The sequence below is a fragment of the Podarcis bocagei genome, assembly GCF_964188305.1.
Source record: "Podarcis bocagei genome assembly, chromosome: 12".
NCBI lineage: Eukaryota > Metazoa > Chordata > Lepidosauria > Squamata > Lacertidae > Podarcis > Podarcis bocagei.
In genome coordinates, this window is record NC_138137.1 from 34,561,802 (window position 1) to 34,587,585 (window position 25,784).

The following is a 25,784-nucleotide window of genomic DNA, read 5'->3' on the forward strand; positions in this document are numbered from 1 at the left end:
GATTCACGAGGAGACCACTGGGGCAGGTCTCCTGAGCAAGGGTGTTTTCCATTTTGCACATTTTCATGTATGCATGTGGGGGCCCGGAACATAACCCCCGTGTAAATGGGGAACAACCTGTAACAATAAAAATGTTGTAGCGCCTTAAAAACAGTCTTATTGTAGCTAGTCAGAAGAATGGTTTTTTCTAGCAGACATAAAGTTTCAAAATAAATTTTGAACACAAGTCACATTTAAAAGGATGAAATCATCTTTATTTCAGTACTTTGACAAAATACCCATAAAATTCAAAACTTCTACCTTTACAAAAATAGGTCTCTACGGGTGATTTTTTTCTCTGCAGTGCCAGTAGCAAATAGGATAAAATCATGAAAAGTCCTTCACTTAATAGCCTCATCAGAAACTGTTGTGCACACTTGGGAGCTACACACTCGGCAATCTCAAGACATAAACATTTCAACCTCTCAAACTGCCTGATAAATATACTTTAAATAATTTAATTGTTTAAATTAGCATTCCACAAATATACATGAAATTTAATGATCGGTTTCAAATGTCCACAAAAAGTGCCTATATACATAAGTTCCAGTCTTGGTGAAGATGCCAGCATGGTGAACTGCATACAATCATTGAGCTGTGTTCATGTTGGTCCCACAATATACACATACGAAAAGCACAGCAGCAGCAGCAGCAGCAGAGTTGCAAAAGGCATTTCATCTGATATCACTACCAGCGGTGAAAAAGGTCACAAGGATTATCTTCTGATACCAGAATGCAGTTGAGTGTGTGAAGCAGGTGCTGTGGGCCAAAATGAAACACATTAGTGGGTGGTGGTGGTGCGGCTTTGACAATAACAGACTTCCTGAAATTAACACAATGATTGATGTGAACAGCAGTTGTTTACAGAAATACACACTGGAACGCAATAATTTCAAAAGAGCAACGTTTACCTGACTGTACACTGCCAAGCCGCCTCTGCAGAGCCTCCAGGCGGTTGATATAATCTGTTAAAGCCCTGTCAGGATCATAATTCTGCAGCTGAGAACATGCGAGGGAGACTGGGCTTAAATCGGTGTGGATGCCCTGGTACCTTAGAATGGAGAGAGAAGCAACAAAAGAGGTCAGTTGCTGTAAAGTGCCTTCAGGTTGTAGAATGCGACAAATACTGCAAAATAAGCAAAACTGTGATTACTGAATCATACGAAGATATGATACAGAAGACATGTTACAGAAACTACGCCAAACAAGTGCAACGGGTATGTCAATATACAATCCTCAGGCATTTATGCTGATCCTTCTGTAAAAGCCGTAATAACTTCCCTGCTGGCTGTGAAGCACAAGGCACTCTGACGATGCTATGTAAACTAATGAGAGTACAAGAGGGCAGCTCCCTCCCCAAGGAGCTTCCAATCTAAAATTTGACATGGAGTATTAGGTTGATCAGATCAAAGGTCCAACTAGCCAGCCATCCCATTTCCAACTGTAGCCAATGACATGCCACCGGGAAGTCCATAAGCAGGACGCAAAGGTCAACGCTGCCTTCCCACACCCAGCATCTGGTACTGAAAATGTGCACAGCCTTTTATGGGGTGTGTAGATTCCATTTATGAATTTGTTCCCTTTTAAAAGCTATGGAAGTCACTGGCCCTTGCCACAGTAGTATGTGGTAGGTAAATCCATTCATTGATTATGTGGTGCAAGGGAGCATATGTTCAATTGCCCCGATTCTACTACCAATACATTTTGTTGGTTGAAACCCCCCACCCAGTTCTAGTGTTTGAGAAGGGGACATGCATTTTCGGCATTTTCTCTCCTTGTAAGCCAGTATTCATGCCTAAGGAATGGCTTCCTTGGTCAAGTCGGGGTCCAGCATTCCGTTTCCAGCAAAGTTCACAAAACATGGCATAAAGATGACAGCCTCTCTTAGCTTGTTTTGTCCCCAGTACCTCTGAAAATAGAAGCTACATGCTAATTTGCTTCAGCAGCCCATCACAGACATGCAAGTAAAGAACAAACACTGATATTTACCTATGCTGATAGCTTAGAGGAGATCTAAGTGATTCCAGCTCTGATCTAGATCTGTAAGATGAATGCCTATGTTCTCCAAAGAGCTCCAGACCACCAGGGAAGGAATCAGGTCGCAGGTCATTACCTATGTAAACAAACAAATTAACTTTCTGCTAAAGAGAAGCAGCAAATTAAAGACTCCCATTTCTGCACACCAGCAGCATTTAATGAACTTGTTTCTTGTAGCTTATGGGTGAAAATCATTGAAACGGGTGGCCTTGTTTACAAATCATGCTGACACCATTCAAGCCTATGCTGTAGCCATGAGGGCTTAGAAGTATCACCTTAAACCCGCAAAGTTTTGTTTAATTTACAACCCAGAAGCTGAGCTTTTCCAAAGAGGTCAAAGTATAATTTCTGGGCTTTGCTTGCTGGTTCTGAGCATTCAAATATAGTGTTCAAAACTCTCTTCTTAAATCAACACTGGACTCTTCACAAAATACAGAAATTTGAGTGTCAGGATAATCTCCAATAATTCTTCTTTTCATGCTACATGATTGCATTTTATTGCCTATTTAAAGCCACAATGGCTGGTTTTGCAAGTTAGAAGAAAAGCAAAGGCCAGTTAAATATCTAGTAGTGCAGAAGGCAAACCTCTGATGGTCACAGAATAGTAGACGAAAGCAAATACTATAGGCACTTGTTTAAGTTTGCTTAAGCACTAAGCTCTGACTACAATGAAATCGAAGTATGCGGCACTTTGTGGAGATGACTATCAGAGTATTGAGGGCTCTGATACCTCATCAGCTTCCCCATCCACTGTGTGAATGTGTGACTTGGCTCGGGTTTGTATTCTACAGCACAGAATTTTAAAAAAGTGCTACTTTGCATCTATTTATTTCCTCTCTCTATAAAAGATGGCCATGGTAACACTGGCGTGATCACTTTAAGATCACCTGAGAACCACCAACATACGATTTCAAGAAATCTATCCTCATATATGCATGACAGACATACACACACTCTTCTCTGGATGGGGGAAAATGTCCCTCAAAAACCAAATCATTGGAAAAGTTTATCTCATTGCTAAACTTAAAAAATGAGACACTGGTCTCTAGGACTGCCAGACCTTAAAAGGGAATCTGTCAAAAATTATTTACCTGTGTTCTGGCTAAAACCATCTCTGTTGATGCCTGTTAAACTATAACCAGTTACTCGGTGCCATCGACGAACTAGAAACTTCATTCTGCAATTTGAAAATGAACAAAGAAAGACTTGTCTAAACATTTCTGATGCAAACAACAGGGTTAGAATTCTCCATAGATACATGAAACAGTCTTACATAGCCAATCTCTAAATCAGCTAATGCAACTTGCTGGGCAGAGCAAACCAATGGCAGTGGGAAAGAAGTGCCAAATCTGGAGCGCTGTCAATCTCATGCCACCCAGGGTCAAAGGGAGGGGGGCTGTGCTTTCACTTATCAGGAGAGCTGAGGATTCAAAGCCGCCTCTTGGCCTGTCTCCCTGATCAGCTTTGGAGAAGAGACAGCCACAAAGGTTCCTGCAGCCACAATGAAGAGGCCTCCAGGAATGGAGTTCCTTCTCTGCTTTCAGAGAAAGATCATAGGTCCCTCGGGATGAACTTCCAGGGACCACAGCACTGCACCCCAACACTGCTTTTGTAATACATTTTTAAAATAATGTAGGCTTGTTTTTTGTGAATATAAACATAGATAAACTAAATAATAAGTTGTACAATTAGAGACATTCAGGAGAGAAAAATGAATAATGTTTTCTTAAGTACTGCGAGTAGAACACATGCCATAGAATCTCTTGATTTGTTTTCTGTCCATGAAGCGTAACTTTGCAGTGACACAGGGGCTCAGATTTAAATGGCGTGGACGCCTACTTTCATCATTTAATTTCTTTACACATGCAGGTCATGTATTTAGTTCACTTATACAAAACAAATGTCCTGTATCATACCTTGAAATTGCGATTAATACTCTAACTGCTGAGCGGAACCGAGTGAAACTCTTTGAACGGCGGGTGATCACCTCTAGGTCTGTGTAGGAAGGCTGCCCACCCATTCTGCCAAGGAGGGATAAGGTGGCGTCTTCACACTCCTGAAACCCGCCCAATAAGAGCAGCAAATATTTCTTCTGGTATATGAGAGCCTTCCGAAAGCTCTCTGCTCTCAGATATCTGCCATAAATTCTCTAGAAAGGAAAGGAAATAAAATAATGTATTAAGAAATAACACTCTTTGTCATGTCTGATGTCCGAATGGAGGTCATTCTTTCCACCTATCCTAGGCCAGGAATGGGGAATTTTGTTGGACTACAACTCTCACCAGCCCCAGCCAGTATGGCCAATGGTTGGAGATGATAGGAGTTGCGGTGCAGCAATCTCTGGAGGGCCACAGCTTCCCCAGCCCTGTCCACTACCCATGCGGCTCCTGAAGTTCGTATTGCAGTTTGAGGAGCTGCAACTTCAACCTTAACTGGCAAAGCGAAAAGGCTCCACTTGAATGTAGGATCTTGTTCCTCTGAACTTCAACCAAGTGCAGAATGGCCTTTTCCTTTCATTTATCCGAAGGAAAAAACAGAAGAAAAACAAAAAAAGGAAAGGAAAGGAAAAAGAATTTGGATTTGATATCCTGCTTTATCACTACCCTAAGGAATCTCAAAGCAGCTAACATTCTCCTTTCCCTTCCTCCCCCACAACAAACACTCTGTGAGGTGAGTGGGGCTGAGAGACTTCAAAGAAGTGTGACTGGCCCAAGGTCACCCAGCAGCTGCATGTGGAGGAGCGGAGACGCAAACCCGGTTCACCAGATTACGAGTCTACCGCTCTTGCAGACTAGGATGTGACAGGCCAGGGCTCAAATCTCCACTCAGCCTTGAATCGAGTTTGGGCCAGTCACAGTCTGTCAGCCTAAGCTACCACACAGAGTTGTTACAAGGATAAAATGGCGAGTGAGAGAATGATGAAGGCCACCTTGAGCTTCTTGGAGAAAAGGTGGGATATAAATGCAATAATAAGCATTTTGCCTCAGATTAATGCAAGAAGAAAAAATCAAGTAATATTCTTAACAATAGAACAAAATGTCCAAACAGCAGGCGATGAAAGGCCTCTTACCTTTAAAGCAGCATTTTCTGAATCTGACCCCAGTTCTCTCAGAAAAGCCTCATTCCTTAATTCTGCCCTCAGTTTGGCCAGCTCTGCTTCGGCCTGCTTCAGGGACTGTTGCAGAATCCATTTCTCTTTGTTCCAGAGCTCTCTTTCAGAAGCAAGGAGAGTATCAACACTTCCTCCATTGTTCAGCGACAGTCTGAAAGTCTTGTGAAATTTCAGAAGAAAGGCAGAATTAAGTCCACCGGTACCAACAAAGCAAACACCAATTTCAGGGGAGGCATCTTCCTCAGGTCTAGGAGGGGAGTAAAAGTTTAAATCTCCCCTCCAGCAAAAGACAGTAGCTCAGTGGTACAGCATCTTGCTTTGTGTGCAAAAAAAGTCTGAAGCTCAATCCCCCAGCATCTCCAGGTAGGGCAGGGAAAGAACCCTGCCTGAAATCCTGAAGGTATTGCCAGTAGGTATAGACAAAATTCATCAGCTATACAGACCAACTGTCTGACTCAGTATAGGGCAAGCTTCCTAAACCTGCTAGGATCCTAAACATTGTTTACCAGCCAGCTAATGAGTGCAGAGAGAATGCAAGAGAGCTCCTCAGCAGGTTGCTGTCAGTTGGTGCCCATTGAAACACAGCCAAGCAAGAGGTGGGTGGGGGAGAGAAAGCAGCCATTGTAAATGTTGATCCGGTTCATTTCCATGGACCTTGTTGCCCGAGACAAGGCAGAAGGGCTTCAAATCCTATAGGGGACTCTTAATGATACAGTCTGAGAAAGATAGGAGTATGGCCAGCTGCCAGACAGCAGAATATAGGAGACACAGAAGTGGGAGAAGGTAAGGGCAGGGATGGTGAAGTTATTCAGTCCCAGCCATTGAGGGAACAAAGCTGGGTGCTATGCCCAGAGGTCAGGTAGCAACGGAAGGGAGTGACCTAGAGGAAGAGCTAACAGGCATCCCTGTGATGAGATGGGTCTTAATTCCAGTAGGGCAGGGTTTCCCATACTTGGGTCTCCATCTGTTGTTGGTCTACAACTCCCATCATCCCTAGCTAGCAGGTCAGGGATGATGGGAACTGTAGCCCAAAAACAGCTGGAGACCCAAATTTGGGAAAACATGCGTTTAAAAATGTGCAAGTTAATAGCAATGCACTCAGCTTAAGAGATGTATGACTCAGTCCATCTGGACAAGTACTTAAGGTGAACTGAAGGACTATTTATATTCAAATTAGGTAGAAACATACCGAGTCTCCACACGGCCCTCTCTGCTGGTATCGTCTAAGCTCCTCCTCCAGTTTCATGACTGCATTTCTCAAATTGTTCTTCTCCTCGCTCAGTCTGCTGACAAACCCAGTTAATTCAGCATTCTGTTTTAGTAATCTTTCAGTCAATGAAGCAGAGGATGGCAAGTCTGAACTTATCTAGATAGAAAAACAAGTAGTTTTCAAGTAGATCAGTTTGGCTCCCAAGAATTTTTTTTTTAAATGCTACAAGATCAGGAAGAGTACCCACAATTGTTCTTTAAATCAACTTTGGAAAAACTTTCATGAAACAATGTAACAAAATAAAACAGATAAATATACCTATTTTATTATTTTGCTAAATTTTGATCTCTTGGGAGCCACCTTGAGCTCCCCGTATTTAGTCAGAAAGGCAGGAAGAAAGATTTTAAATAAATTAATAATAATTTTAAATGGATAGAGTCCCATACTAGGGTAAACTGAGTTCCATCAGAATTCAACAGGACCTATGTCCACAGAACGATGTGTACAGAATTCACAGAAAATGTAGCATGTTTTGAATACACACGTTAATTTATCAGGCATACATACTTATGACATTTTGTATCAGAAACGTCTTGAATAAGTGCTAATTTCTCTCACCTCTGCTTCCAGGTTGGGCAAGCCAGACAGCATTTGTAACTGCAAGATAACTTCTTCAATGTTATTTTGTATTCCAACAAAGCCTTCATCATCTGCTTTTTCAAAAGGTAATCTGGAATAAATAAAAACAACTGTTAATTTAGGTAGAGTAACAGTATGCATATAGGTATAAATGTAGCATAATGCAAGAACTGGTACCTAGTTTTCATTTCTGTAGTCTAGCTTTCAGAATTCTTTAACATAAAAGTAATACAAAGTAATTGCAAATCTAAACTGTGGCTAAGCGCTATGGCATCTTCATGGTCTACATCACTGTCCTGAAGATTTAAACTTTTATTCAAGAATTTATGTCATTTTCTCCTGGAAAGCTATTCTTTAACTTATACCAGGGGTGTCCAAACTTTTTTCAAAGAGGGCCAGATTTGATGAAGTGAACAAGTGTGAGGGCCAACCAAAGTTGTTGAGCTTTTCTTGGGGTTTTACCCCAGGAGATTGCCACAGGGACCAAATTAAACCAACCGGTGGGCTGGATTAGGCCCCCGAAACGGACTTTGGACATGCCTGACTTATACCATATATATAAAAAGGATAAAGGACCCCTGGATGGTTAAGTCCAGTCAATGGCGACAATGAGGTTGTGGCACTCATCTTGCTTTCAGGCCAAGGGAGCTGGTGTTTGTCTGCAGACAGCTTTCTGGGTCATGTGGCCAGCAGGACTAAACCGTTTCTGGCACAACGGAACATCGTGACAGAAACTAGAGCGCACGGAAACACTGTTTACCTTCCTACCACAGCAGTACCTATCTACTTGTACTAGCATGCTTTCGAACTGCGAGGTTGGCAGGAGCTGGGACAGAGCAACAGGAGCTCACTCCACTGTGGGGATCCGAACTCCCAACCTTCCAATCAGCAAGCCCAAGAGGCTCAGTGGTTTAGACCACAGCGCTACCTGTGTCCCATTCCTGGTTTTGATCCCCATCATCTCTAGTTAAAGCATATGGGGCAGCAACACAGGATATGATTTCTGCATGAGGTCCAGAGAGTTATTGCCTGCCATGGTAAACCTCCCTGGGCTACAAGGACCCATAGTGGTCTGCTTCTGCACAAACCGCTTCAACTCAGGCAGTTTATTTGGGACATCATGAAAGGGAAGAAAACTGTTACTTTTTAAGTTATTACCCCTGGAATTTAGTGGCACAAGTCCGTTTGACTTCCAAAAATGTTCAAAAACCAAGGTGCGGCTTCTGATTGGCTGCAGGAGCTTCCTGCACTCAACCGGGAGTTGCGGGAGCCACTTGGACATCAGGGTTCCAAAGAATGTTCGCAAACCGGAACACTCACTTTCAGGTTTGTGGCGTTCGGGAGCCAAAACGTTTGACTCGCAAGGCATTTGTGAACCAAAGCATGACTGTATTTAGCTAAGTTGTACTCAAAGGAGATCTATTGAAACTAATGGACCCAACTTAGTCATGTTTATTTATTTCAGTGGGACTCCTATGAATAAAATGTACGACTCTGTGCATCTTGGGATGGGCTGCTCCACCTCAGTCAACAAAATATTTTACCTCCTCGTATTTAAGCAGGCAATTCATACATTTTGGCATTGGTAGGTAGCCAAAGTTTACATTCAGAATGACCTAACCCCAAAAGGATAGTACTTTTCTGATGTCAATCAGAAAAGCACGTTATCTCCTTCTGAAGCAAGGGGAGGATCTTTGTCGCAAAGTGAACACAGTCAATTAAATTCCACAACCCCCAAAGTGTGACACGCTGCTAATATAAAAGAGCCGACCACCTTAACAATAAAAGGGTAAGCTGAGTCATTGGTTTCTGAACATCCAGTTATTGCCGGTAGTAAGAAATCACTCTAACCTTTGGGCAGCTTTGTTAGCCAGATGTTTCAATGTGGAAGACACACTTATAAGCTTCTGTCCAATCATCTGCAGATCTTGAGATTCCTTGGTAGCATCTCCTATGCCAACTAGGGCAGAATAGGACAATTCTTTTGTTTCCACTCCTCCAATTTTCTGCTGGAAAACCCACTTTCTGGTTCGCTCATTAGATGTATCCCTAGTAGTCTGTACATGCAAGTGTGGGGGGAGAGATTGAATTTCCTTATTTAGTACAAAATCCTATTATTGAATTAAATGAAAGGACTGATAGGACTATCTTAGACATGTAACATTAAAATATACCAATTTGCATAATTACAAAGAACAAATGGTGATTTCATTTAAATAAAGGCTGCATTAAAAAAACCCAACCCAACTATTAGTAGCTTCAAGCTGCATTCTTCATGACGCAAGGCTATTTAGAAAATAATTTTCAAATAGGTATACAACATGTACAAGGACATTAGTTACATAACAATATATGAAATATCCTTGACCACTGTATAACTGGCTTAGATGAAGTTAAGCACCTCACAAACTTTTAGGTGCTGTTTTTAAAAACGATCCTACTTATTTTTGAGCTATTGTTATCTGTAACTGTTGCTGGTTTTTATTGGTCTTTTCTTTCCCCCTTTTTAGTAGATTTAAACTTCTTGTAAGCTGCCCTGAGCACAGTGGAAGGGCAGAGCATGAATTATCTTAATGAAATTTATTAGCATTCGCAATAGCAATTTTTGACAAATGATAGGAGAGCTTAATGAAATACCTAAAATTTTGCTTTCATTGTCCTTCATTCCTCCCAATGAAAAGCAATTTTGATTCATGCAGTTAAGACTCAATGATCTAGACATTACCAATTTTATCGGGCAATTAAAATCACTTGCAATTTTGAACTTTATGTTCTAAAAGCTACCATACCTCATTTAGATTCTGACATACTGCTTTTTCCACTTTTACTCCCGGCTCTTCTCTCTGTTCTCTTTGCTGCAATTCTTGGATTGTTTCTTGCAATTTCTTTTCCTCACATTGCAGCTGATGAACCTGTTGTCTCTTCTCCCCAAGCTGCCACTGAAGATCTTCTACCTTGGATTCCAATTCGTGTACTTTTTTCTGTGCCAGGATGTTAGCATCTTGCTCAGTCTGTAGAGCTTTTCTTTGCACCTGCCTCTCCTTTTCCATCTGTTGTTTCAATTGCACAACTTCCAATTTATATTTCTCAGTTTCGCTAACCAGGGCAACTATACAGTCATGCTTTTCGTCCAGTTGTTTTTGCAGATCCTGGAGTAATTCTTCAGCTGGTGTAAGAGTTCCATCCTGACTTTTCTGGTCAGCTGCCTGAAGCTGGGCACACAACTCTTTCTCCCTTTCTAGGGCACTGTTTATCTCAAGAACCCTGAATCTCTCAGATTCCAGAAGTACCTGAAGCTCAGAGTTACAGCTGCGCTCCTGGGACAACTGGGCTGCATTCAACGTTTCTTGGGACTGGATCTTCTTTTGCAAATCAGTTGACAGCTCTCTCTCCAGCTCCAAAAGATTACTCAGTTCCGCAACTTTTTGTTTCTCATTTTCAAGGGAATATTTCAAATCCTTCCAAAAGGAAAAAAGAAAATCATACACAACAGTCTGAATGAATCTGAAAATACAACTTGAATGTTGACACTACTGGGGCTGAAGAAGATCTTACTAGATGTGATTCTAATTCAGGGCTTAACCTAATGCTGGAGTCTCTTCATTAAATATTCCCCCCCCCCGACTCCAATAAAAAGGATTATGCAGACCTGCAAACATCTCAGCTTAAAAGTCTTGTTAAAAGAAGAAAGTCCTCTGCTGTCTTTTTGGTGCCTACTGAGAATGTGCTGAAATGTAAATTTATTTCTGACAACTTGAAGGGATTCAGACTCCCACCTACTGGCATATAAAAAAAAACCTCAGGCATCATTTGGCAGCCGAGTAGATTTAAACTTGGTAAAAAGGAAGAGGAGGAGGAATAGTTCACATACTTATTAGAAGTATACGGTCCATCATGGGAGAGACTAGCATGCTGGAACACATTCCTTGTATGCACAAGGTCACAGGCTTACTTCCAGGCATCACCAGTTAAATGGCTCAGATATAGCAATGTAAAAGACCTCTGCCTGACACTCTAAAGAGCTACTGCTAGTTAGAGTGGACAATACTGAATTAGATGGACAAATAAAAAGTCCGACTTTGCGTAAGACTGCTTCTCATGTCCCTAAAAGGATGACCATATGGCTTCAGGTACTGAAACCCACAAGGCCACACACTGTCAGTCAGTGCACCGCTTCTACTTCCACACCTTGCTTGCTGCATCATTATTTCGTTAGATAAAATCTATAGCTCTGTATGACTACATTCCGCATGCTCAGAATGTTTTAAGGGTCAAGAACTGTTACCTCAAGCTCTTCTTTTCCTCTTTCTTCACTGCGTTCTATTTTGGCCCTTTCTTTCTCCAACGCCCATTGAAGCTCTCTTGATTTCTTCTGTTCACTTGCCATGGTGTCCTTGAGCAAATCTAATTCAGCTGCTTTCCCCTTAAGTTCGTTTCTGACAAAAGTCAAGACAAGGTTGCCTTTATAAACCTTTTTCAAGAAAGTAACTAGAACAGGATAAATTATTCACATGTGTTTGGACACTGAGTGTGAAACTACATGTTAAAAGGGAAACATTAGGCTGTCAATTTCATCTTTGCCTCCTAATAGTAATGGGGGGTGGACATTTGTTTAGGAAGTACTGAATCCTTCCTTGTCCACTAATTCGACATCATCCCAACCCTTGGTGTTTGTGGAGTTAACATGTTGTTCCTTGTAGAATATTTTTTCTTAAGCGTCAGCAAAACGAGGCAAGTCAATCTAAGGGATTATCCACCCTTACCTTTTGCCCCTCTTTCCAGGGTTTTTTGGGTTTTTTGCCACAGATGTTTCCCCATGTAAACCCGCTCTTTAGTGATCAATCAGAGCAAGCGTTAATTCAGGTATCTGTGGATTGCTATTTTCTCTGATTGACCTTTAAAGAGTAGGTTTTCGCAGGCAAAGCTCTGGAGCGAAAAAAAGAAAAGAAAAGAAAAAGGATGCTAAAACATGGAGCTTTAAAGCACAGACTGTGCCTGGAAAGAGTAGAAAAAGCTCAGTGTGAATAAGCCCTGATTTAAGTAATTAAACAGATTAAATAACCAACCTCATACCACATTAGCTATTATAGCTATTACAGTTAGAGGTCATTGGTTTTTTCTATAATTAAAAACCAGAGAAGTCAAACTGACTTTGTATAAAAACTTATGGATATATAATTTATATTGACATTAAACTTCAGATTTATTATAGGACCCAGCCAATGAGAATCTCACCTGATGGCTTCCAGATCTCTTAAGTGCTTATGCTGGGCTTTCAGTGTAGTTTCCAGTTCCAGTTTAGTCTGTCCAAGTTCATTCTTCAGTTCTGCAACCATCACCCTCTCAGAATTCAGCTGCTCCTGAACCTCAGCTGCTTTGTCCTTTATATTACTAAGCTCCATTTGCACTTCCATGTTGTACCCCAACAATTCTAGAGAATATGCAGTCAAACAATAAGTAACTGACTGTACACACTAATCCTTTATGATCGGAAAAAACGCCATGAGCAAATGGCTGTAGCAAGTCCAATATACCATTTATAAAACACGTTTCAGCAAATGGTAGCAAAGAAACAGGTACACATACATATATGTCAAGAAAGGCAGCATTAGCCTGAAGGAACAGGAAGAGACAGTTCTTCCATGGCTTTGGGATATCGCCAAGAGGCATTTGGCTCCCCTTATTGCTCAAAGGCAGGAAATAATGTAACTTCACAGGAAGTTTTGGACTCTCCCTCCCTCGAAGCCAGTTCCTTTCATGCCTTCACTCAGAACAGACCCTTGACATACCTCTCTCATCTTCAGTCTTCTCCTTCCTCAAGCTTTTTGGCAAACAGTACTGTATTGTGACTGTTTACCTATCAGTATGTTAGATTTCTTTAGTTAGTGTGACTGTCTCTGTGCTTGCCTCAGAATTGCTCTTAGTCACAAACAAATATCGGCTTTATTTTGCCCTATTAAGTAAGCCACCCTCTCCTCAGTCTGTTGTCTATTCTCTGCTTTTCCTTGTGCCTCTTCATCTAGGCAAGCAGCCTTCAAAGATGGGAAAGGCTTTGGGGAAAAGCACCACCTCACCCACCTCCAAGGCATGTGTGCTTCAGAGTCTGTCATCCAGATTATCGAGTGTTGCAGAGGTCGAGACGTAGAATGAGGGAGAAGGTGCCTAATGAGGTAGACCCAATGGCACTTGTAATACAGCGCTCCAACTACTATCTTGCAGGTGCAGTTCAAAGCGGTAGCAACTGTGTGCATGGCTCAAATTTGTCCCACATTAGACAGGTTTCTCCTGCGGCAAGGTAAACAGTGTTTCCGTGCGCTGCTCTGGTTCACCAGAAGCGGCTTAGACATGCTGGCCACATGACCCGGTAGCTGTACGCCAGCTCCCTCGACCACTAAAGCGAGATGAGCACCGCAACCTCAGAGTCGTCCGCAACTGGACCTAACGGTCAGGGGTCCCTTTACCTTTATGAATATATAAGCATACACAGCAACACAGAGTCTTATAAATTACCATGACATTTTGGCTCCATTTCTAGTTCTCCCCTTAGATCAGTTCTTCTGTTGTTCAGCTGAGCACGCAATAAATTGATTTCCATTAACAGACTTCTTCTATCCGCATTCTGAATGCAGTCCACAGCAGTTCTCTGAAATATGTGCTGTTATCAATTAGAAACAAAAGAACGAACAAGAACACCAAATGAGTGAGCAATAACCCAGATTATTAACTAAAATGTGTCTTCAGTAATCACAATTTAGCAAGTTATTGTCATCTCAAGCATTTTATACGGAACATTGTGTTTGCCACTGAAGTGCACATAATGCAAAACATACAGGATTTCATCAAGGGATCAGTAATAACTATTAATGTTTATAGTTTTATCATTTCTGTGTGGTGATCTTCAGTAACAAGTCTTCTACTTTTCTTAAACTGTATTTCTATAAAATAAAAGCATTGTGGTATCACAATAGCATGACACTACATCTTTATAGAATGCTTTTCAATTTACATTTTTAAATGAAGGAAATATTCCTGTTGCAGTGCAATTCTATATATATCTACTCAGAAGTAAGTTTCAATGGAGCTTAGGGGGTACAAAGGTATAGGTGTGCAGTCAAAGATGGAAAAAGTTTATAAACTACAATATTGGAGAAAGTTCAAAGTTGACTCTCTGGGAACAACCTTAGCAACATGGAAGGCATTTTCAGATGAAGCAGTATATAAATTGTTCCCCCGATATGCTTTTGGACATTGGATTGATAGGCAAGACTGTGGAGCAACAGGCAAGACAATTGCTAGGATTTAAAACCGCAATGTGAAGAGCTTCTGTAGTAATTTAAAAGTTTGTCAAGAGAGAATCACAATTTTTGCCACATATGAGTACGTCTTACCTGTTCTTGAAGTCTCTTTTCCAACTGATCCACGATCTCCATTACATCTCTAATGCCCATTTCAGCCAATTCCATTTGAAACGCTGCTAGAAGAACATCCTTTTCTTTTTGAAACACTTGTTGAACAGCGTACAGAAGTTCAGCTCGCCAATCTGAGACACCTTCAGAAGATTCAGATCCTGCATAAAACTACAAAGGCATGAATGCAATTAAGTAGTCATATCATCACGTCAAACTTTTTTGTTGTTAACTTTCATTGATCTGGCTTTTAACTTATGCATACTATTGTGGTCATCAGTAATACTCAAAGAAGCTGCATATATGTTTTGAGGTGGCCCAAATTGCTGGAACAGATTCTGGGCTAGCTGTGGTGGTGACTGGAGTAAAGCTTGTGGTAAATGTTGTGGCAGAACATTTGGAATCTAGAGACAACTGCACTTCAGTGTGTTAAGTGTGACAACTGGGGCCTGACGCCTCCAATAATATGTGTGAGTGCTAGGTCCAGTTTTTGTAAACAACTGAGAAGCTGAGTAAACTCTCAATATAGTTGTTGTTGGGTTTAGTTTTGCTTAGAGGGCCAGGGAAGGTGAGCCGTATTGCAACCTCTCGTTCATTTTAGGAGTACTATTGTGCTGGATTCTGCATTAAACATTGTCATTCTTGACCCTTTTGCCCTTTGCTTAATTAAAATAATAATTAAATCCAACCAAAACTGTAACAAAGAATATGACCACATTCTCAGTTTGATTGCTTTTGTATATGACTGGCTAGTCTTTATTTTTTGTTATTTTGGTCTTGGCTCTTCTGCCTTCAAAGCCACTTTTGAATCAAAGGTATTTGAAAAGCTGCTTGTGATTTTGGTAGGTTACTGTTCAAAGCAGAAAAATCAGAGGTCCTGCTGAGTGTCTACAAGCTCTCTGGAGCTTGCATGACTTGGGCTGTCATTCTATATACACCTTCCTAGGAGTAAGTCCCACTGAACACAATGAGATTCACTACTAAGTTGACCTGTATAGGATTGATTTACATATGGCAAGAATTAGATCAGTACTTTCTTATCTCTGCTTGCAATGGCCAAACTTAAAAAATCACTTGCATACGATTTAGCAAGGATCTTAAATTTACTTGCAGTCAATTTTTCGCCCTTCACAGCCCTCTTCTATCAAAGAATGCACAACGAATATTTCACATTAACCTACGTAAAGAAAAAGGCATCTAGTACAAACCATGAAGACTAAGCCGTTTTGCGGTTATAATTACCTCAGTGTCCCTGTGAATCTGCATTTTTGCAATTACATCCTTCAAAGATGAAACAGTGCCCAAGAAAGCCTTACGTTCTTCTAGCCAAAATTCTGGGCCTTGTTTAAGGGAAGGTACGTTACTTTCCTTATAAGGAGATTCCGAGAGAGAGATAATCTGTTCACCTTCCCGATGAATAGCTCTTAGCAATCCCTGTTAAAAAAAAGAAGACAAAAGCTGTTATAAAATCATGCTGTTTGCTGTTTACCATTCTGAGCACATCATATCAAATCAGCCATGCAAAGATAAAGGGGCAGTCCAAAGACAATGGGGAGCCACTGTCCCCCTATGTGCTCAAACTTGCACGTGCCTTGGGCTTGAACACTCTCTACCTACCTTCATGGCTGTAAAGAAGAGATTGGAAGCGATCACTTTTCAATAACCCAAAGATCCTCATTTTGCCCTACTCTTTGAGTTTATGACTTGCTTTGAAACCATAGTTTTTTTAAAAAAAAACAACACCTCAAATTTGGAAATAAGGGGGAATTGTGATTTATTTAAAAATGGAAGTGAAAGATTATAATTTTCTCCTCATTATGCTCAAACTGGCCAAGAGCAATGGCTATAACCAAGAGGAAATGTTGGCTCCTCAAACAGTATGTATGTTTTTCTGTTTCTACATCTCCCCTCTAATCTCTGTAATAGTTGTTGCAAGGATTCCAGATTATACTGGTATAAAATCCCCTTATTTACCTTTATTCCCTTTGGAAGAATATCTGTTGATTCTTCACCTTCATCTCCTATTCCTTCTGATACAGCATCTGATCCTTGGCTTGGTACAAGATATGCTCCTTGGCTCCAGTCTGAACTAGAGTCTAAAACAGGCAAATCATTGGGACAAATCAACATGGCTTCTGGAAAGGGAAATACTGCCAAACGCAGCAAGAGACAGGGGACATTCTCAACCATATTTGGAGATAGTGGGAATTGAATCTGCATGCAGAGAAAAAACATTGTTCTCTTACCACTGGAGCATCCATCTCTAGCGTTAGAAGATGAGGGTTGCGCTATGCCAGGGATCCCCTAAAATTTGAAAAAATAAATAAATCTAACGATCAAGATTGAGTTCACTGTAATAAACTGATGAACAGAAAACAATAACAAAAGCAACCAGCACAACTACTAGTTGTTGTTGTTTTTAAAATACAACCACATTTCATTATCATCTACAAGGTCAGCACAAAAGCAACCAACTTTCCCAGCTTAAATTCAGCTTGCTTTCAACAATTTATAACATCTCTGCATTCTAATTTACACCAGCCACTGAAAGTTAGAGGAAAAATTATTTGAGGCCCACTTTAAAATGTTGATTCCATTAAATCCCTGACTAGCACTTCATTTTATGGGAATCCAATTCATGTCCCAATAAGCTATCCACAACCTTTCTATAAAAAGAATAATAATAATAATAATTTATTATTTATATCCCACCCATGGAGAACTAATCAGTATTCCTCAACAAGGGCAGATTCGTTCCCCAAGGGCCTCCAGATGGCGAGTCCTACCATAAACCCTTTCAAAGCCCTCCCAGACCCCTTTCCTTATACCCTCCCTCTCCTCTTATCCCTATTAATCCCCAGGGAACCCTAAATAAGGCACCTATTTCCTATGAAGAGTGCTAGTTTCAGAAGCACCATATGTGCTCACTTCTAATAGCCACGAGTGCCACAAAAAGAACATCATCATCTGCACCATCTATGGAAGCCCGCAAGAAAAAGGTTGGACATTTTCCCCACATATCACTGGATTCCCCTGGACTGATGAGAAATTATGGAAATTTATCTGATAGTGATAGAACTCCATGAGGCTATGACTGGTGCAACACCCTTGTAGGCATCCTGCAAACCCTCTTATTGAAAATGGAAGTGTTGTGACATTATTCATAATACACACCTCTTTATCTCTAAGGGCTTCTATGACATCCTTCAAAGTGTTACATTCCTCCGTTAATTCCTGCACTACAATAAACTGCTCTCTTTTTAGTGCATCCGATTCCGAGATATGCCGGGTCTCCATATCCATTATTTCAGCAGCATGTAGCTCCTGCATTTTATCAATTTTTTCACTGAATTCTTTGATGATTTCTGCAACTTCCTCTGCAGAACACCCATTCTGTAAATCAATCTGAATTTCCTCATTTTTGACAAGGAGCTGTGAAGTTTGGTTGCAGCTGTTGATATGCAGGGCTTTGTCAGTCTGACATGATGCATCACTTCTATTGATACAAACACCCTCTGACTTTTCAATGCACTTTTCCTTTCTCACATAATTTTCAATTTTCTCTTCTGCCTCAGCCAGCTTATCTTTGGTTTGCCTTAGATCTTCTTCGAGACGAAGTAAACTTGTTTCTTTTACCTAGAAATGGATCAGAATTACAGGTGTTTCAAATGCCTTTTTCAAAGCATTGAGTTTAAAACATCTGAAGTGGTTAGGGCCTTGTCAAAAAGTCAGATTTTTATTGTTGGCAGCCACTGGCCATTACAATGTAACTCACAAAAACAAATAAGGGAACATTTATGTGGAAAAACATCGTGTATATTGATATAAGAATAAGAATACCACTCTTCAACCAAACAGTCTTTTATGAAAATATTACAAGCAATCATTAGCTCAAAAATGAAATAATTATGGCAATGTTCAGTTCTTACCATTAACTGCTCATTAAGTTTTTCTGCCTTTTCTCTGTAACTATTAAGCTCTTCCTTAGCAGCAACAGACTCAGCTCTGATTCTCTCTAGTTCAGGATCATCAGACAGTATATTTCTTTCTTTGTTTTCACTCAATTCTTTAGCCACCTGCACAGCAATGTATAAAAAACCCCCAATTTTGTGACTATAAGCCCATGAATGTTTTGCTATTTGCTACTACAACCCTGATATCATGATTCCTCATGACATAAGCTGTGTAACAAAGCTTTAATAACTTCATTAGATTGCTAACCAATTAAATCAGGACCATGCAGCTAAGATGTAGTGTCTCTGAAGCGCTCTGGATCATTAAAGAAGTCCACTGAAGCATTTGAAAAGGCCACTGAGTACTACAATACAGATATTGGCCTAGTTAGGTGTGCGCATATTCAGCAGGTCGTGGTGAGTCATAGCTTTCCACAGGCTTCCTCAACCTCGGCCCTCCAGATGTTTTTGAGACTACAATTCCCATCATCCCTGACCACTGGTCCTGCTAGCTAGGGATCATGGGAGTTGTAGGCCCAAAACATCTGGAGGGCCGAGGTTGAGGAAGCCTGACTTACCACATCATGCATACCAGGCCAGTATTACCTTTAGAACTTAGAGCACAAGAGTATGGCATTAAATGGAATAACCTAAAGCTACGATTCCAAGAGTCCATGCCTAGCAAAGTGCTTCTTTGAGTGTGCTACAACTTGTCTGAAGCTACTTTCATTGAATCAGCAAGAGAAAATATCTACTCATTTTCAGCAGTGGTTATTTGAAGGGCACAAGCAGTAGCAGTTGGTGGGCAGAGCAGGGTGGTGTTGCATATCTTGCGTCCCAATGCTGGGGTCACTGCCTGCTACTGGCGGGCAGCGGGGAAGCTGGCATATAGCAGGTGATGCAGCACCGTCAGTCTGGAACTCCCACCACTGGCCTGCAATGCACAAACCTCTCCACTGCCTTGTTCCCTCCCCATCTCAGAAACTAGCAAGAGACCCAGGTACTGGGAAGCCAGGTAAGCAGCTCATTCCCACTCCAACCTGCAGATTGCTACTGGCTACAGTGGCTGGGGCACAAAAGGAAACCAAAGTATTTCCAGCAGGCGGGTAGAGGTTCACACATGGTCTTTGGAACCCATCCTCAGAAACAGTAATACTTAACTGGATGACCTTTTAGAATTTACTGAAGTATATTGATGGGAGGGTGCTTCTTTCTACCTTGCACAGTTATGCAGCTAGTATTATTATAATCTGCTAGAACTGGCAATAGTCATGATAAGCAATGCGAAAAGATACAAGTTTCCTTACAACTGAGAAATCTGTTCCCCATTGTGCAAGGAGACTTGATGAACTATTGCAGAAACATTTTTGGTCATGTATATGGTGTTTTCCAACATCACCTCACCCATATTTTGGGAAAAGTCACCTACTCCATAAAAGAAGAATGAGCAGCCATTTTCGGGCCACACAAACCTGAGCAGTAAGCGTTTTTTCTTGCTTAGAACTCTTTGCTTTCTCCTTTTTGTGCTTTTCTTCTACTTCTGCTAGTAGTTGATGAAGTTCAGCAAGTCTCTCTTCCTTCTCCTTTGCTTCCTTCTGTGCAATTTCCACCTTTGCTTTTTCTAGCTCCAGGCTGCTCTGTGCACCTGCCAGCTGGCTCTCCATTTCCAAAAGTTTGTTGGATAATGAAGATAATATAGAACCTGCATCTTCTCCAGGCGTGCTGTTTCCTTTCTCCGCTGAAATAGTTTTTATAGCTTCTAAGGCGTCTCCTGAAACCACCTGCATTTCTTGGAGAAGTTTACTTTGCTCCAGAACTGCTTTCAGCTGAGCTTGACTCACAAGGGCTGCAGCAACTTTCTGCTCAAGTGTTTCTTCCAGCTCTGTTATTTTCTGCTTAAGCACCGCTGACTCAGCCTGGGCTTGCTCTTTTAAAGCCGTGAGCTGATTGCAATGTTGCTTTAGCTCTGAATCCTTTTCCTCCAAAGCCTCTTGAAGCTGCTGCAACTTTGCGCTGGAAGAATCTTTGGCATTTTTCTCCTCATAGCCAAGAGGGGTTTCATTTTTTAACATTTTAGTTTTCTTCTGACTTTCAGTTTTCAGTTGGCTTGATCCTCGTATTTCTGCCACACCACTGTCCATCTGCATGTTTCTGTGTGTTCCTTCCTTTTTCTCATGTTCTTTCTTAAATGCATCTACTTCTTTCTCCAACTTGCCCATCTTTAATTTTGTTTCCTCAAGTTCATTCTTCATGACAGAGACCTCTACATCTTTATTTTCCACTTGTTTCACCAAAGCTTCCTTTTCTGCCAACACGACATCAAGCTGGTATTTTAAGTTATCTGCGTCTTCCTGAGTCAAAGAAAAGTCCAGAGGTACTTTGTGCTCAATATTTGCCAACTCCTGCTGGAGTTTTTCGATAACGTCATTTAGCTGCTCGAGTTCCTGTTCGCTGTTTTGCTTCACACGTTCCTGATCGCTCTTTAAATATTCTATTTGGGCCTCCAGTTCCCTTATGTGCTCATTTTTGCCCTCAATCACCTAGGTGGTCAAAGAAATAAAAAATATTTAATTATCCAAAAGAGGTAGACAGTTCTGGAATTCATTCCAACAACTTGCTTACATAAACAACAACTCATATTATCAATATATGATTGATTGCATAGTGCCAATCAATCCACCTTCGCATGGAAGTTTTAAAAACCAAATGTTTCTGACAGTTATTTAAGAATTTTGGTTTGTTCAAACATACACTTCATAGTATTTTCCACTTAAATGTTTCAAGTTCTGGAAAATATAAAATTCACTGTGTTCAAAGGGACTATATGCAGGACCAAGTAGCTTCATAGTGCTTTTTGATCAATTATGTCTGCAGATATACAAGCAGCTTATAGAGTAATTTGTGTAACTCTAATTCAGCTGATATTTTCTCTGCCAGAACTATTCCTATATCTCAGCTCCTCAGCTTCATTCTAGTTACTGAACTCCCATTTGCCATTTGCAAAAAAGAACTCTCCAGAGTGCTGGTTATTTCAACAAAACCACCGTTATATCCTTAGTCACTAGAACTTAACATTCTTTTCCACAGTCCAAACATACAACAACAAAAAATGAATAAGTAAGGATCCTGATCGGTCTCCTAAGTTACAGAATCATAGGGTAATTTCCACATCTTCCTACACGGATGAAGTTGCTATATTATCTAAGTACCGTCATACCTTGGAAGTCAAACGGAATCCATTCCAGAAGTCCGTTTGACTTCCAAAACGTATGGAAACCAAAGCACAGCTTCTGATTGGCTGCAGGAAGCTCCTGCAGCCAATCGGAAGCTGTGGAAGCCCCGTAGGACATTTGGCTTCCAAAAATAGTTCGCAAACCAGAACAGTCACTTCCAGGTTTGCGGCGTTCGGGAGTGAAAACGTTTGAGAACTAAGCTGTTCGAAAACCAAGGTACGACTATATATGGCTGGGAAAAAGAGAAACTCATACAATCAACACCTCATATCTTTTTTTTTTTTTAGTGGGATACATTTAACAACGTAAGAAAAGCCATGCTGGGTTAGGTCAAAAGCCCACCTAGTCCAGCATCTTGTTCTCTCAGTGCCCAACCAGATGCCTATGGGAAGCCCATAGCACTCTCTCCACTTGTGATTCCTGGCATGCATTCAGATGCATACTGCCTCTAATAGTGAGAGAGAACATAGCCACTGTGGCTAGAAGCCATTTGACTGAGAGAAAAAAAGAACTGGGGACTATTCAAAAGCTGTGAGATCATGACTTTACAAAACAGATGTAAGAGATTTTGTAAGGGGGCGGGGAAGGAAACTATGAAGTAGCAGAAGAAATAAAAACAAAAACAATAAAGCATATTATTTCACTGGTGTATTATTATGAAGAAGGCAAAATGATCCAAGAGATAAGTTGCCAACCATACAAGGACTGTTCCAGAATTTTATCTAAAAGAAATCTATTAAGAAAGAGGGGAAGGTGCAAAGACCAAGTAAGAAGATTCAAATTATTCAGACAAATAATTCAGAGGAAGATAGAAGTAGCTAAATGGGAAAGGTGTGCTTTAGAAACCTCAGGAAGAGTTTCAATGCTAGGAATTCAAAGTCAGAAACAGAAAGAGGAGTATACATAGAATGAGTTCAAAAGACCAGTGTAGAATAGCTGAAATATTGGTTTTGAATAGATGACAGTGATTGATTTATAACAACTTCAAGAATAGAGTTTTGGATGGACTTTGGCCTCACCTAGTAAAACTCTTTCTTTTTGCTTTCTCAGCAAAGGATGCAGAAAGCATTTATTAGCCACCACAAAAATCTTAAAATCAAAAGAAATACAAAAAACAACAACTACTAGATGGAACCAGAAAACTCAGAAGCTCTAGATATTTTACATCTTCATGATACAAGATAAAGTCACAGGATTTATGGGAAGCACTACAAATAATTGTCTTCCTCTTTCCAAAAGATATAGCAATTCCTGAAAAGACATATAAATAAAGCTAGTGAATTCTCTCTATTGCTAGTGCAAAGGAGGCTGTGTGGAGGACTTGCTAGGTAACATAACTTGAAGAACAAGTAACATATCTATATGAGTAGCAGCAGTAGTAATTTTAGGCATGTAGTCAAGAAAGGAACAGAAATATGGGATCCTGAAATTGAAAGGGGGGGGGGGGAGATCCAGAACAACTTTCTCTTTTGAAACCTGAAAATAGCAGGAATACTATTATAACTTGGAACAGAGAAATATTATGACTCACTAGATTTTGCTTTTCGAAGCACTTTGTTTCACAGTAACTGGCATCAGCACTCTGAAAACTATTAAAAACTGGTCTGCCTTTTGTGCTTTGCTGTAAAACGCACACTGACACTCTATCCTAAGTTTGCAAGAAGAATTCAGCAACTTTCTAGAATTACAATTTCAGTTATGAAACGTATTTTTTCTGCAAACCTCTGGCAGAAATTAGGCAAAATCCAGCAGATGGCATTAGAGTACAACCCATTGTATAAATACTTATACTGGAGATGATACATTTCATTAGCATCCTGATAATCACTACTCAGATTATCTACGTTTATATTGCTCCAGTTATCCTACAGAGGAATTGAGACTAAAATTGCACAATTATCTACCACTACACAGAAATTAGTATTTCAATAAATATATCAAGAGAAAGCAGAATTCATGAGAACTGTATTTTGAAAATCAGGACATGGGTTTCTAAATGCAGTGTGGCCTAACCCACATTCTAACACCTTAAACTATTTGGCTTATACGGAAGTCTTGATTTTACATCTCACAATGAAAAGAGAAGTTCCCACAAAAGATTCCAAAAACCATGTACTTTGTTATCTGTTGTAATTTCAAGTTGCTGTTGCAGTTTTGAAATTTGTTCATGAAGTTCATTTATTTCCTGTTCCTTTTCCTGTATGATCTGCACAAATTTTCCAGCAACTGCATGATGACCCTTTATAGAAGTATCTTCAGGTTTCTGGATAGCTAGTCCCATTTTTTCCATATCCTCCTACAGACAAAAAAACAGCGGCAAATAATGTAACTTGTGTTTCTCTCATTCTTTTCCATTTACAAGATGAATATACAGATATATATTAATATATTCTTTTTAAAAAAGAAGAAACCAGGATGTTATGTATTAAAAGTTTTAAAACCTCATGATTTGCAGATGTGTTCATTCAAGAGAAGAAGATGGGTGGGAAATACCGGATTTCCTTTCCAGATAATTACCTTGAAAAATTTATTCTCTTGCTCAAGTTCTTGTTGTCTTGTAGTGGACTCTTTGTGCTGGATTTCTAATTGCATGTGCAACTGTTGTACTTCTTCGTTTTTGTTTTCTAGTTCCTCACGAAACTGCTCTAATTGTTCTTCAAGATTTATGATCTATATACCCAAGGTAAGTGGCAAAGGGATAATATATTTTAAACAAACAAAAACCATAAAAATAAAAACTGTTCTGCACTCTTACGACCATACTTATTTTCAGAAACAAATGTTTGTATTTAACTTCTAATTTTAAAGACTTTTTAAAAAAATACTCAATTTTACAGTGAACGTGGAAAATTATGGATGGATGCTAGCTCATTTCTTCTATTCCCTCATTCTCAATATAGCACTAGATATACAATGGCTACACACATCCTGAAGATTATTCCAGAGACGTTGTTCCTTCAGGAAGGTGACAAAGGACCTACAAGAGCTGGTGGGGCTATCTGTCTGTGGCTGAGGGCACAGTCATTCAGCACCCTGAGATTTTAAATGGGGATCCACAATTATATCAGGATGGTGATAGCACCCTGTGGCTAGAGAACATTGCAGTGGGCTCAATAGTAATACTAAACACCCATCAAGTCTGGTGATGAAGCTGGATAACCTGCAGATGACTCAGGTTTTTTAAGAGGCAACTGTGAACTCCAAGGCTAAAAGTATCCAAACTGACCAGGTGGCTGGGTATGGGGAGACCAGAAGTTGTGTCACAGGGTCTGGAAAAGGGCATGTGTTGGCCTCTTCCAGACATCATTCCCCTCCACAGCGAGCTAAGCAAGAGTTGAGCTGGCTTATATCTAAGCAGAAGCAGCCATACCATACCATGGCCCTGCCTTTGCCTTGTGGCTCCCAAGCTATGTGGTCGCATATACATTTGCCATGAATGTGGTATGTGGCTCTCTTTGCTCCTCTTACCTCCACTCGGGGGGGACAGTTTCATCTAGGCCACATGTCTGGCCCGCAGAAGAAAGCCAGGCTCATACAATGGAGCCATGTGACTATTCTGACCCTCTGCACCCTCTGCACCCTGTGAAGTTGGATTGAAATGAATTATATGCAATATTAACTTATCTGCATAATTGAAAGGGATACTCTACCTCTTTTTCTTTCCTGTCTACAGCTTCTTGCTCAGCCTGTAACTGTGCTTCAAGGGGCAATTCTCCCCTTATTGTTGTAGAGCCAAACTGCTTCCTTTCCTCCACCTTTAAAGTAAGGATATTAGCTATCACATCTCTTTAATTCACAATTAAACAACTGAATGTTCTTGTTGATAATAAATATATAAAAACATTGTCCACAAAAAAATACCTTTTGCAAACTGTCTGCACTGATCATTAAAGCTTGTTCCAGTTCTCTGATTCTGCACTCTAATTTCTCAATTTCTTCGTTCCGTTCTTGCACATCTCTCTGAAGTTGCTCCTTAGAGAGCAAAAGCTCACTGCATTTGTCTGTTTTTTCTTTGAGGTGATTTGTTAACTGCTCAACCTGGTGACAATAGGCAGGAACGATATTTCAAACCTCTTGAAATATTAAGGATGAAGAACTCGTTTGATGAAGGCTCCAGAAGATGTATGCTAATGTAGGTCATAAGTTCAAACACAA

The 25,784-nt window shown here is 40.4% G+C and overlaps 1 protein-coding gene across 13 annotated transcripts in view; it reads right to left on the bottom strand.

Annotated features, from left to right (window-relative positions):
- Positions 1-232: 232 nt before the first annotated feature.
- Positions 233-25,784, bottom strand: part of AKAP9 (A-kinase anchoring protein 9) — a 109,492-nt gene continuing 83,940 nt past the window's right edge. For 10 of the 13 annotated variants that reach the window (XM_081163107.1, XM_081163118.1, XM_081163115.1 and 7 more), the window contains 24 exons: positions 25,491-25,667; positions 25,280-25,384; positions 24,147-24,299; positions 23,746-23,925; positions 19,869-20,936; positions 18,373-18,519; positions 17,618-18,079; positions 16,690-16,747; positions 16,418-16,539; positions 15,686-15,877; positions 14,426-14,614; positions 13,548-13,692; positions 12,273-12,468; positions 11,323-11,473; positions 9,827-10,495; positions 8,889-9,094; positions 7,017-7,128; positions 6,378-6,554; positions 5,147-5,347; positions 3,993-4,225; positions 3,168-3,253; positions 2,029-2,152; positions 951-1,090; positions 233-798 (listed from right to left, as the gene is read on the bottom strand). In XM_081163107.1, the coding sequence (XP_081019233.1) occupies positions 755-798; positions 951-1,090; positions 2,029-2,152; positions 3,168-3,253; positions 3,993-4,225; positions 5,147-5,347; positions 6,378-6,554; positions 7,017-7,128; positions 8,889-9,094; positions 9,827-10,495; positions 11,323-11,473; positions 12,273-12,468; positions 13,548-13,692; positions 14,426-14,614; positions 15,686-15,877; positions 16,418-16,539; positions 16,690-16,747; positions 17,618-18,079; positions 18,373-18,519; positions 19,869-20,936; positions 23,746-23,925; positions 24,147-24,299; positions 25,280-25,384; positions 25,491-25,667 (5,337 nt within the window). In that variant the 3' untranslated portion in view covers positions 233-754. The remainder of the gene's footprint in view (positions 799-950; positions 1,091-2,028; positions 2,153-3,167; positions 3,254-3,992; positions 4,226-5,146; positions 5,348-6,377; positions 6,555-7,016; positions 7,129-8,888; positions 9,095-9,826; positions 10,496-11,322; positions 11,474-12,272; positions 12,469-13,547; positions 13,693-14,425; positions 14,615-15,685; positions 15,878-16,417; positions 16,540-16,689; positions 16,748-17,617; positions 18,080-18,372; positions 18,520-19,868; positions 20,937-23,745; positions 23,926-24,146; positions 24,300-25,279; positions 25,385-25,490; positions 25,668-25,784) is intronic. The other 3 variants (XM_081163111.1, XM_081163109.1, XM_081163110.1) reach the window with 3 other exon arrangements.